The sequence below is a fragment of the Triplophysa dalaica genome, chromosome 9 (assembly GCF_015846415.1).
Source record: "Triplophysa dalaica isolate WHDGS20190420 chromosome 9, ASM1584641v1, whole genome shotgun sequence".
NCBI lineage: Eukaryota > Metazoa > Chordata > Actinopteri > Cypriniformes > Nemacheilidae > Triplophysa > Triplophysa dalaica.
This window is the reverse complement of record NC_079550.1, coordinates 2,293,355-2,306,905: the sequence shown is the minus strand read 5'-3', so window position 1 is coordinate 2,306,905 and position 13,551 is coordinate 2,293,355. Positions and strand designations below refer to the sequence as shown.

The window sequence follows — 13,551 nt, the reverse complement described above, 5'->3', positions numbered from 1 at the left end:
GTTTGTTTTTAGTTCCGAATTGTTTTGTTTTTTCAAGGAACCGACAGCACTGTAGGTCGGCATTGTTGAATGCCAATGTGATCAAGCCTCAAGTACTTGCATAGTTTTTCCTTCAGATTTGTGAATGTAGATTGAATGAAGCTTAGTGCTTAGTGTCTTTCCCTTTTGGTTGTTGATGTAAGATGTAGTTTATGGTTAATTTGGCTGAGAAAAAACATCGCGATCGTGCGTAGTTTCTATTCGCCATGTTGTTTCTACAGAAGCCCTAAACGGGCAAACTTCTCTACAGAGCGTGTTTCGTAAATACGTTATCTCGTCTAGCAAAGAAGCGAAAATGTGACAACATCTTAGTGCCGTGTCCGCCACCGTAGTGCTTCAAAAGGGAGGGGAAGCGGTGGAATGAGCCATCACTTACAATTCGCAACCTCGCCGCTAGATGATGGCAAAATTTTAACACTGGACCTTTAAAGAAAGGAAGAAAGTCAACCAAATTTGATATATCTTTTTAAATATTATTTTTTAACCATTTTCATTACTATCTTTATTAATATTTATTTACTTATCAATGAATGTGTATATATATATATATATATATATATATATATATATATATATATATCTTATGGGCCTAGAGACTCGAGTTTCACGAGTTCGCCCTCGCAGATAAACAGCTCCGTTATAGGGAAAGATTGGTAAGCATGGGTATGCAGGTTATGCGTATTGGCGTGTTGTGCTGGGAGTGGGCTCCGAGCTCACCGGATCTATCCGAACCCGGAGCACTCTACCTTGGTCAGGGCAAGAGCGCCGGGCTCGGAACCGGCTCAAGCCCAGAACACCCCCCCCCGAGGGTCCTGCTGGACTGAGGAAAGTGAGAGGAGCCAGGGTGGAGGAGGGATGTTTATCTGGCGAGAAGCATCATGTAAGATTGTGTGTCTATTTATATTTATAACGGAGCTTGCTTGAGCTGATAGGTTAGATGCTGTGATTGCAAGTGATGTACCAGCCGAGATGGTTGTGCTGAGATTGCGTGCTCGGCTGATAGGTATTTGCCGGTGATGGAACGGCATGCTGATTTATATGCTTGGGTTCTCCCGAACTTTGTTAATAAAACATCATTTAGGTAAGTTATGTCCTCTGCTGAGCACTTTACTGCCATCCTGTGCCTTACAAGTGAAATAAACATACACACAGTTAAAACAGAACAGATGTGTCCTTGCTCTGCCCCTTTTATCGAGGATGCGTTGGGATGTGACTTTATTTTCACCACAGGGGGACTTAAATTACCCATAACGCTATTATAGAAATAAGTTGCAACAATAGAAAATAGAAATATAGCTTCTGTTGTAAGTGGGTTTATTCAATCACCTCTGTTACTCAATACACTGTTAAAAATGCATCAATTTCTGATGCCTTAAATGTTTTAGTTAAATAAAATTAGCTTTATTTAACTTAATTATATTGAACAGACAAAAGAACGAGTTGTAAAATACAACAAGATGTTTTAAGTCAGTACAATATCATTCAAGTTTAATTAACACTAAAGCTAATTTGATTTAACTTAAAAAAAACTTCAGTTGAACAGCTTCATTACATTTTCAGCTACATTGATTTTTTTTACACCGTACATCAATTTGTAGACTTATTTCTTTTTTGTTTCACCAACATTATCCAAAAAAAACATATGTTCTCTATGGCAATCTATAACAATTTAACAAGTAGTTTTACTATAATGCACTCCATCACAAACGTAACATTGTCAGTAAACAGCTATGTGCATGTGTAATGAAAGAAATATCTGCCTGTCGCGTTAAAGCCTTGTTAACAAAACTATCTCTCTATAGAGTGTTTATATAATACAATATATTATGGTATATTTTATACAATACGTTATCGTTACATATCTCCAATAGGAAAATAAAATATTTTTTATTTAGAAACGTAGAAGTTTTGTATAGAAATACAGAAAGAAACACGTTACGGATACGATTAATGAACATTTTAGACAATACAGTAACAAGTTGTAGAATTATTAAATAATTACAAAAAACCTATCCCTAAACAATTATGTAAAAAAACATACAAACATATGTATATATACAAACAAATATCGGAAAATCAAGCAAAATGGTTAAAGGGCTTTTTTACTTTCCCCATAAACCAAAACCACCTCACAGAATAAAGACGTCATTACATATAATAATACTCTCTCAGAATGCTCTTAAAAAATAAAGATTTATGTTGGTTGACTTACAAAAACAATCAACATGTTCAGGTCATATTTCAAAATGTCATTTAAAAAAATAAAGCATAAATGTTTTCCTTTAAGATGAAATATGCCCTGGACCCATTTTTTTTATTTACCCATATAGTCTTCCTTGGTCAAGTTTATCCTAACAGTTTGGGTGGGTTAAGAGACAACTCATGATAAGGAATCAGGCAACGCTGTCCTGGTGTGTATGGTGAAGGAGACGGCACAAAATCAAAGCGATGCCGTGTTAATAGGCCTCTTTCTGCGTTTTCATCTGCTCCTGGATCTTCTGCAGCATGTCCTGCATTCGTCGCAACTGCAAAGAACACGAAAACAAATGATTAAACTCTGTGATAAAACAGATCAGAGAGTCATGTGATAAATAACTGGATGAATATCGATCTGTTCAAATCCAGCATATCCAATCACATTAGTGAACTACAAGTTCACTATGTGGGCAATGATAACCAATAATACAGCACATCACAACAACTCTACCCTGAGAATGAACATGTTAGCTAAATAAATAATTTGGCAGCATAGAACTGCAATCGTCAATTTGTTCCTAACAACGGTGCATGATCTCTGTGGATGATATAATAATATCGCCTCATGCGTTCAGGGGTTTCTTTCCCAGGAAAGACACAAACAATTTTACTGTATACCTTTATTTGAGCTGTGAAATATTTGATTCGCCTAAAATAATATGTCAATTGCATAATTGTCAATGTACAGACAACTGCCTGTTCCAATCTTCGTCGGTATAATCTATGGCATCTACATACTGTAGTTTTCTTAAACAGCTCAAGTGCCTGGTTTTAATGGCAAGGATGTATCTAATGTAATGAGGTCAACAAACCAGAAAACTACTTAATTGCCATGCATTTATCAGCACATTGTCAGCAGTCAAAATCAAGAATTTGAATAATGGTCAAATAAAAGCTGATTCCATACAAATTAAAGTAAAGATTAGGGAGCACACTCCGATGTTAATGGTTGGTGGAATCTTGAGAAAAGTGCGTACGAATGCAGACATGCAGTGTGAAGTCATGTCAATAGAAGATTTTAATGTAAAAAATGTTCAGAATTCAGAACAAAAACAACCAAATGAAACTCCTCAGTAATGGTTTAAATACATTTTCATAGAGGAGGAATGTTTGAAATAACTCAGAAAGACTTTGATTGGGAACAATAAGATATATCTTTTGGAAATTGATACACATCTGGGCAATTACGTGAAAATGTCAACCGTATCATGATAAAATAAAGTTTTTACCAATGGTTTATACTATGCTAACAGCACAAATATCAACATTTGGTGGTTCCTATACCCATGTGAAGTCTCTCCAAGTTTTTAAAGAATTTGTTTTATTTTTAGTGCATGATTAAGTCAGATAAGTGCCATTTCCAGGATTGTCACATCCATAATGGTATATATTATATATATATATATATACCTCATAAATGGGCACATGAAAATTTAAATAAAGTAACGACTTTAGTTTCTAGGCATCACTTCTCTATTCATAATTGCTTCAGGTTTGTGCATTTAATTCACGGAAATCCTACAAAATTTGTCGACTGCCAAAAAACATGTCCTTAACGCATGTTTATTTCCCTTTTTAAAACAGAAATTTTACATTTTTCTGATGTTTAGACTCTATCAACAAGGATTTCATCAAATATAAACAGATGGTTCAATATATTTGCCATATGGTTATTTACCATAAAGCTGGAATAGCCCACATGCTCAAGTCACATTCCACCTTAAAGATAGAAGATTAGAATTTACATTCCACATGTAATGAATTTTTATGACAGTGAAGCACAATACCTCTTCATTCTGATTTATATTAATGCATCGTGTAAATATACACCATGACAGTATTTGTTGTAATGCAGTCAATTTATACTGACTTATGAGAGAAATGCACATGGCCTTCCCATGCGACATTGCTTTACCCTTATCAGTCAGCATGTCACGCTTTGACCGTACACACGGGTCTGCTCTGTTTTTACTCTGCTCATTGATGCGCCAGTCAACAAACACAGACAAGATGGACAGTGATCAGCCAAACTCACACTACGGTGTTGTAAATTTACATTATTTGAAGCATTTCAGATTTTGCATTATTTTTTTTCAATGCAAATAATAGTCATGGCCTTAAAAAACACCCAATAAACTTAGTGCAAGCTAAATCAATGTTCTCTCTTGATTCGATCGTTTCAGAGGGAGATTCATTCATTGTGAAATGCAGGACTAAAGTGATTCATGGCACAGAGGTTGGCAAACAATAGAAACACTAGACACATTACCACTCTTCTACAGTACTCCTGTTCTAGCATAGATGCAGTAAAGGGTTGATGAGAGATTACTGTGGTCAAATATACAGACTATATGAAACCCTGTCAGAAATCACTGCTGTCAGGACCCTTTGCGCTGAGGGTCAGGCTCAGGTTCTGTATGAGGATCCACACATGGCTTTGGGTCCAAATGCGGTTCGTGCAGATGCTTTTGCTCATGCTCGTCTGAGCAGGGAGAATGGCGTACCTCCTCATCTTTCTCTTGGATGAGCTTCTCCGTCTCGTTGTCAGCGACGCCGGTTACCAGGGGAATGGGGAAATCTGTGCCGCTCTCCCTGGTTAGTTTGCTGCTTAGAAAAAAATGAAAAAATATCAGGCTGAGAAGTGACTGTCGGCCCAAGTGGCCCCGAAAAGAATTACAAAAAGGTTCTCCAGACACTCCCCCCACTGTCTGTCCAAACGGAAAGTCCCACCCTAAACTCTCATCTGAGGTTGATCCAATATTTAACCCACAGAGATTTGCCACGGAGTTGTGAGTTCATACTTGCGGTTGCGTTCCTTTACCACCATGCGTGTCATGCTCTGGATGCATTGGGCTCTGTAGTTCTCATAGTGGGTTTCCCGTGTCACATCCTTCAGATCCTGCATGTGTGTTCGTACCAACATGTTCCTCAACTTCACAAAGTCACAGTGTGCTGGGTTCTCCACTGTCAAACACAGAAACACACAAATCATCACTCTACTGTAACAAAATCTGAATGTTCTGTTGACCAGAACTGATCCTAAACAGATACAACATGATGAATTCATACTAGATCACAATGTCCCAGTTTATAAGGCCCATCCAGAATCTACATGTTCACTCTTTTCACATTGTGGCATTTATTTGCTAAAATGTGTAGTATGATGCTAAACCTACACAGCTTTCTGGGGAATACTGTATGTGCAGATTTCTTGCAGCTTACTAAATGTCGTATGTATTGTCGATATGTATTTCTATTTGGAGAAGAGATTTTAAGTAGCCATGTAGACAGTCATACCTTCTACAATTCCCCAGGGATACAGTCGACCTCGAACCCTCTTGCCTTTGGCCTCCACTACTGTATTACTGCCTATCACAGCAAAGGGAATGCTGTCCTACAGGACAAGAATGAAATAAAAGTTATTGTAAGACACAGGTGGCACTTTTTATAAAAGAATCTGCACTGCTATAATGTAGTAGAGGCTAGCTAGTTTGAGATTTCTTCAAATAATTTATGTAACAGGATTGAATGATTGAGCTCGACAAATGCTTTCAATCCTACAATTTGTGAAAAGTATTATTTATACTGAACTCACAATTTTTTTTGTAGATTTTTCGTATTTATACGCACATTTGAACCTCCAACCAAAACTTTCCGCCTAATTCACAACATGTGCGTACGTACATGAAATTGGTCTTGATCTCGTTCTAATTTTTGTGAATTTTGAGTATTCTAAATGAGCATTTACATAAAACACACCCAGTCCATACCCACATTAGGGGGTATGGCCTAACTTTTCATTTACCACCTATCGTCATTTAAAGCGGCCTAGCAATGATGTGTCATGCATTCTGACTTCTTTACAATGTTAAACGTGCTGTCTTCTCATGCTTAACGTGGTCAAATTCCTAGTGCACAATCCTCAAAGCAAGTTCATACACAATAAAACATACATGTACTAAGTTTGCAGAGTTCTCGCTAGCCGGCTGTAAAAGTGCAGCTATGCAGAGAAACCATGCAGCTCGAGCTATAGTCTAAGCTGCTTTTTAATTCTTTCACTGTATATGATTAAAAAATTAAATATACAACTTGCGTAATTATTTATATATATATATATATATAATTTGAAAACATATAACTATTATCCTAAGATGAAACATGCATTTTGTCATTTTGTCTTAGAGAAAGAGAGAAAGAGGGAAAGAGAGAAGGAAAGAAAGAGACAGGTAAATTCTGCGTTTGTGTGCTTTCAACTGTTCCTATCTTTTCTCTTATATTTAGAATCAATTTTTGTACGAAAGTTTTTGTGAATCATGATTTGTTTGTGAAAGCATTTGTACACAGGTACACAGGTTTCATGCACAAATTTGTGCGTACGCATGCTTAGTGAATGAAACCCACTCCAGATGTCACTCCCTGGGTCACTGGTGACACATTTTCATGTTCAGTTTCTAATAGGGCTCGAAAACAGGGTTGATTGCATAAATGTGTGGCAACTAAATATTGTGGTTTTGGAAATATACATAAGACACTTTTTCTCCCATGGATTGAATTCAGCATTTTTTGTGTAAAAGTTTGGCCCCTCACAACAAACACATAACTGCTCACAAGAGGTTGCGTTTGACAAAAGGGCCGATTAAAACCTAAACCTTGAGTTCTTGGTCTTGTTGTTTGAAGTCCTCATCCTCGTCTGAATCACAATCTGGAAATTGGTAGATCTTGATTCCGTATTGCTCAATCTCCTCTCGAATCTGTTATAAGCAGAGGTTTCAAACTGAAATACACCCACGACACAAACAGCTTTCGAAAGCTTAAGCACTTGCCTTGATTTTCTTCTTCTTGACCTCGTTGGGGGTTAGCGTGTCGGCTTTAGAAAGCACAGGCACAATATTGACCTTCTCATGGAGTGCTTTCATAAACTCCACATCGAGAGGCCTTAAACTGAACCAGAAGCAACAGCAGACATGAGCATGAGAACACAAGCAGTTTCACAACACAGGTTGTTACAGTCTGACGCCATTCATGAACACCACTGCTCTTACACCTACTATTCTCTTTATTTATTACTGCTGGGTTAGGTGTCATAAACAAGTTCAAGCTGTCTTCCATTGATTCTAATGGGACTTGGTTTCACCGCTGTAATTACAGAAATATAACAGCAGGGGGCACAATTGCCTTGTTTGACGTCTCTATATCTCTATTTCCCTAGTGCTTAATATTTAACTCATGTGTCAACAGACCTTGAATACACACTTACTAAAAGGACAATCCCTCTTTTAAGTGGGACACAGTGGTAAAAATTCAACAAACTTAACCCACTACACCACATAACAGCACAATCAAGGTTAATTTAGTTACATCTGATCAGTTGTGTATAAAGATGACAGCATTAGTACCCGTGACCGAAGGGTGAAATGAAGTACAGACAGCAGTGTACACGATTATCCTGAATGTTTTTGCGGTTTAGTCCACTCTCATCTCTGAAGTACTGCTCAAACTGCTGGTCTATGTAGTCCGCAACTGACTTCCAGCTGAAAACACGCATAGATCATATTATTAAAACAAATCACCCAGTCCAAAAAAAATTGGTCGCAATTATTCATTACTTCCATGGTTGGATAAATAGGCTTAATGTTTCATTCATTCTAAGTCAAACTGGACTGAAAAATATGTCTAGGCCTATTTAGCAGTTCTGACACCAGCTGACAGATAAACATCCATTTCTCTGTCCAGGTAATGCAAAATTGTGATATACAAAGCAGGTTGATAATCACATTCATTACAATCAAGAAACTCATACACAACTATTACAAAATATACCAACATTCAGTGATGCTTCAGAAGTCAATATGATGCATTTAAAGTCAGGTGAGTGGATACCTGGAGAAATGATAACTGGTGTCAGTTGTTATTAATTTGTCTTCTCATAAATGTCTATTTTTCTAGTTTCTGGATGGCATTACTTAAATAAGTTATTTAGATAAAATAATAATAACAGTTTAAGTTGGTCACCCAGTTCAGAGGTTTAGAAACACCTGACTTTTAATAGGGCATTTCGCAACGCTGGAACGATAAAATTGTTCCGGGACGATTTACCGGAAGTACTTGCTTTTTGTTGTGTTTACACCACATTAACCAGCCGCAATTTTAATTCGGGAGAACATTTTTCGAGGAACATTTTTGCTCCATCTCCTGGAAGGGTCTAAAGCAGCAGGATAGGAATGACGTGTAACGTGAGCAAATGCTGATTGGCCGAACATAGCAATGATCACAGCGTCCTCCATCTTTCTGTTGTTTGTCATTGCTCGACGGATGCACTTAAACGATATCGCTGTTGGAGGCTTATGTCACTAAATAGTTCCTTTTGCTCGTGCTAATGCGATCGAACCAATTTTGCATAGGATAGTCCTCTTTACTCATTTCGGAACTTTGTTCCTAAACTAATCCTGTCGGGAAACGCGGAATGTATGATGTTGAGCACCACTGAATCTTCTGTAAAAGTTGTGCATGAATCTGTCATTTAAAAAAATGAATACAATCAATGGTGAATAGAGGTCAAATTGGCAGAAGATGCTGAAAAAGCAAAGCTTGTGGACGAGATCACTGGACAGTTTAATAGCTCAGATCAAACAAGAAACTCTACAAAACATAAAAACGGTCACTAATTGTCCAGGTAACATCATACCATATTATGAATCAATTAAGTCAACTTTTTGACTGTCTTATTTTTAGTAAATTCTTAGTTATGATTTAATATAAACTTCTGTTGTGTGAAAACATTTGTTCAGGGCAGTAGTATAGCAGCAAATTATAATCAAATCTTAATTTTTAAAATTCCTCTTATGATTCTTACGTTTTCAAAATTTTCCAGATTCTAAAAAATCTGGAATCTGGAAAATGTTGAAACTATACAGTATGTACACACATATACAGCCATGGAAAATTTTAAGAGACCATTACAAATTTTCATTGAATCAGCATTTCTAGATGCCCTTCCAGTCCAGTGTTTGTTGAATGTGACAAAGTCATCCAAACAGCAATGTGAAAGACTGACATCATGACAAGACACATGAAAACTGTGGTGGTCTGAGGTTATCACAAAAAAAAAAAAAAGTTGAACTTTTCCTAAATACATGTCCAAATATTATTGTTGTATTGCTTAAAAGTGAATATGAACTTGTTTTTATATTTATATACTGTACACACACACACACACACAGTATACATAGTTTAAGTGTAAAACTCTATACCACTCAGTGTTATTGACTGCGTCTCCAAATCCCGGTGTGTCTACGATTGTGAGCTTTAGTTTGACACCCTTCTCCTCAATGTCCACTGTGTGTTTAGTGATCTCCACTGTCTGAGTGATTCTCTCTACCACAAAACAAAGAGCAAATATTTACCACAAAACTCTTCTCTTGACCCATTTCACAATTCAGTCAGGTGGGCAAGTGAGTGAGTGAAGGGGTGATTTTAATTAATGCATTTGTGTGTATATGTGAGTAACTCACCCTCTGCATTGAGCAGTTTTCGGTCTTTGTATAGATCTGTCAGAAAGAGACTGTTGACCAGGGTGGATTTTCCTAAACCCGACTCTCCTGTAGAAAAGATGAAATTTCATTTCAAAACATTTTTTTTAAATCTGGTCTTAGGTTTTTAAAGTAAAAGGCAGAGTTTACCTGCTACCATTAAAGTAAAGTCAAAGCCCTTTTTCACAGATTTACGGTGAACCTGATTTGGCAGAGTTGCAAATCCCACATACTCCTTATCCTGATCCTACCAACAAACAAACAGGAATAAGGGGAGAATAGAGTAAGAATAAAATGAATAAGAAAGACGTACATGACATCATTTCTAATTCATATGTCACCGTAAAGTAAGCGGCCATTTATACAACAACACATATACGCTGGGTAGTAAAAAGCACTTTTGGTTTAAACCTGGATATTAGGGATGTAACAATATTATCAATTTCATGGTATCACAGTAGCAAAACGGTCTAGATATTATCATTGTCAAAAGACTGTATAAAATGATAGGTCTTCCGGGCTTTTAGCATATAGAATGTTAAACAATATAATAGATGTCAAGGTCCCATTGGGGCAGTAATCGGGAGTTCTAAGTCATCTGACCGATCTCATACTATACTTCATACCTCAAAGCAACAGTTATGTTTAGAGGATTTAAAAAAAGAAGACAGCATATGACGTGGTTCATTTGTACATCATTACAATGTTCAACAATTGTTTATTAAACACTTATGGCACTTTTGCCAAATCTTCATTGGTCTTTTTAAATATTACAATAAAGATTGTACAGCAGGCATTACACCAGGGTATTACCGTTCAGCGAGACTGTGATATCGTTACATCCCTAGTTGGATATGCATATGTGCCCAGATGCGTAGTGTTTCTTTACAAAGTGACATCGCCAACTACTGGCATGCATAATACAGGTCTTTTACTCATTTTCGCGGACCAGTGGAAATGCAGATCATTTTGTCAACGTTGTTGTGTTTATGTGAAACTCTTAAAAGTGCTAACATTTTTACTGCTTTCTACTTAAAGTAAGTAAACATACTGTTAAAGAAGGTTTTGGAGGTGACCCATACAGAGTCGTCACCCAAACTTTCATAATGATTCTGACCACAACAAAATCCACTTTCATGAGTGCCAGGATCCCCAAAGAAAAGTGACACATCAAACACAGTCAAACAGATTAACATGTTATTAGATCCAAGAGTACTGGTGCAGTTTACTTTCTTTTTGCTCAAAAATTATGTGACCAGATAAATAAATAAATCAGACCAAGAAACAATGGAAAAATTGCTCTTAGAAAGACCCATGTGTGGTACAGTGGAAGTACTGAATTGCCAAATTCTGATTATCATTCAGTACCAAAGTATACAGTATATATCAACCATGATTTAAGAATATGTATCTCCAAAAACATAACATTAAATGACGACCATAATCATGCATTAAGAAAGAAAACCACAATGCACATCCCAAACCCTCATCATTCCAGCATGCTTTACCTCAGCGAAATAAGGGTCAAAACAACCCCAGGGGCTTCTAGGCCTGGAGGGGCTGATGGGTGATGGCAAGTTAAACTCCACACGGCCCCGCTGAGCCACAGCTCTAGACTCGTGGTCTAACTCTCCCGGGCCAATGGGTGACACCGCGGGCCTCAGGAAAGTAGGCGTCCCCGGGGCGTGGGGTCTACTATGACCCTCACCATACCCCTTATGATGCTCATCTCTGGGAGGTTGATGTCCCATGATGTGCTCCAGCTCTGAATCAGAGTCTTCTTTGGGGAGGTGCTGGGGTGAGAAGGGATCAGGTCATTTTTAAAGGAGTCAGGGGGTAAACAAATGTGAGGCGGATTAATTGGGAAAGCAGGTTTGAACAGAAAGTCAAGGTTGCGGAAGAGAAAAAAGATAAAAAATTATTAATCTCATACTTACAAAAATGTCCCACGGAAAGGGTGCCAAAATATGCTAATACAAACTACAGCTACAACAGATAGTGTTACACAACTTTCTGTCATTCTTGATTTACTGTAGGTATTAAGATGTCTGTGGTGGCTAATATCAAGATACACAGTTTTAAACATGTAGCAACTTTAAGAAGTGACGATGATATTTTGTTAGTAACTGTGCTTAGGATCTATCAATTCAAAAATGCTTTTTAAAAGCAAGTGAAGAAGCTTGTCACATGTTCTACAGTATATGTTCTCTGTTCTATGCACTTTCAGTTTGTAATGATTTCTGGTTTCTGTTGTAGTCTGTTGGAGTTCTTTTGTTCATCATTACCTTACCTTGTTATCTTGTTAACTTGTGTGTCAGGTCCCCTGTCTATATAAACCACAGTGTTTCCTTTGTCCTTTGACAGCAATTGGTTTGTGTCCTGTGGATGGCCTTACATTTTGTTTCTGTGCCTTTTAATTGTTAAATATTCTATTTGTTAGAGAGCAGATATCCACTTGAAAAACAGCTGACTGAACTGCTGTTAATGTTAATAATTGGAGCAAATCAATACCATTACATTCAGACTGCGTACAGACTGAGAGGAGTCAGATGTGATAGGAAGCAAAAAGTTCAAAGGGAGAACCACACTGCAATCTAGATTAATTCCTCAAAAGTCCCTGTGAACTAGAAGCAGCGATCGTATTTGCTTCTGTATTTTCCACATACCGTGCATGTTTGTATCTCCTCTTTGCCCCACCTCTCTGAAAAGCGAGGTGTGATACGATTGGCTAGTTAAAAAGTGCGTAGTGATTGGTCGAATACTACAAGCATGTGAAGGAAATGTAACACCTATTACCATATTTGGAGGATCAGGTTCCACAGCAATTGTATTGACAGGTATGCCCACCTAACTTGCTTATACATGTGGGCGGTCTAGTCAAATCATACCACGAACTGATGTAGATTGTGGGGGTGTGGTTACACGTGGCATTTCAGGCAGGTCTGGGTGAGCATTCACTTTTAGATAAAATGTATCCTTTGTTCCGACACTGAAATTTTTGCAATTTTACGAGTCTAATACATGCATGGGAAACTTATAACACACCAAAAAGACGGAAAAACACAGACATATGACATCTTTTACCATTTTACCATGTACCATGGATTACCCATTGATAAATTATCGGAGCCATTTATTTGCTTGTTCTGATTATTTGGAGTAATAGCATAGTAACCAGAAATTAACCATGATATTTGTACTAAAACTATGGTTAACTCTTTCACCACTATTGACGAGTTATCTCGTCATTTAAAAAAAACTGTTCCCCGCCAAAGATGAGTTATTACGGCAATCAGTGTTTGTACTGTTATACAGCAGGTGGCACTATTACACACTTTTGGGAAAAAGTACAGAATCCCAGAACCTAGAACGTATATGTTTTAGTGGTTTTTAATGATTGTTCTGAATGTAATCTGGGCGTAATATTTGACAAAAACGTTAATTATCTCAGCTGTTTAATCAAAGTGATGCATTTTTGAAGCACCTACCCACATCTACGGAGTGATAAAAAACGAACAAATGAAGATAAAACAATATGGTTTCTTTTGTTTAAAAGATGAGACTCTTTTCTTTCATTTGACATATTGTTTTTCCATATATTCTTTACATAAAATTTACTGTGAGCCAAAAAAATTGGGTGAGAATGTTAAAAAACGCTGGCGTTGGCTGGCAACTTTTTTTAAAAAAAGGCTGGCGGGGAATGAGTTAAACAAGAAGTAATAATAAA

General features: G+C 37.2%; 1 protein-coding gene across 6 annotated transcripts in view; it reads right to left on the bottom strand.

The window, feature by feature from the left end:
- Positions 1-1,910: 1,910 nt before the first annotated feature.
- Positions 1,911-13,551, bottom strand: part of septin4b (septin 4b) — a 46,934-nt gene continuing 35,293 nt past the window's right edge. For 2 of the 6 annotated variants that reach the window (XM_056757511.1, XM_056757512.1), the window contains 11 exons: positions 11,333-11,617; positions 9,975-10,071; positions 9,807-9,893; positions 9,546-9,669; positions 7,692-7,826; positions 7,119-7,236; positions 6,945-7,046; positions 5,593-5,689; positions 5,097-5,259; positions 4,800-4,902; positions 1,911-2,564 (listed from right to left, as the gene is read on the bottom strand). In XM_056757511.1, the coding sequence (XP_056613489.1) occupies positions 2,496-2,564; positions 4,800-4,902; positions 5,097-5,259; positions 5,593-5,689; positions 6,945-7,046; positions 7,119-7,236; positions 7,692-7,826; positions 9,546-9,669; positions 9,807-9,893; positions 9,975-10,071; positions 11,333-11,617 (1,380 nt within the window). In that variant the 3' untranslated portion in view covers positions 1,911-2,495. The remainder of the gene's footprint in view (positions 2,565-4,799; positions 4,903-5,096; positions 5,260-5,592; positions 5,690-6,944; positions 7,047-7,118; positions 7,237-7,691; positions 7,827-9,545; positions 9,670-9,806; positions 9,894-9,974; positions 10,072-11,332; positions 11,618-13,551) is intronic. The other 4 variants (XM_056757517.1, XM_056757516.1, XM_056757514.1 and 1 more) reach the window with 3 other exon arrangements.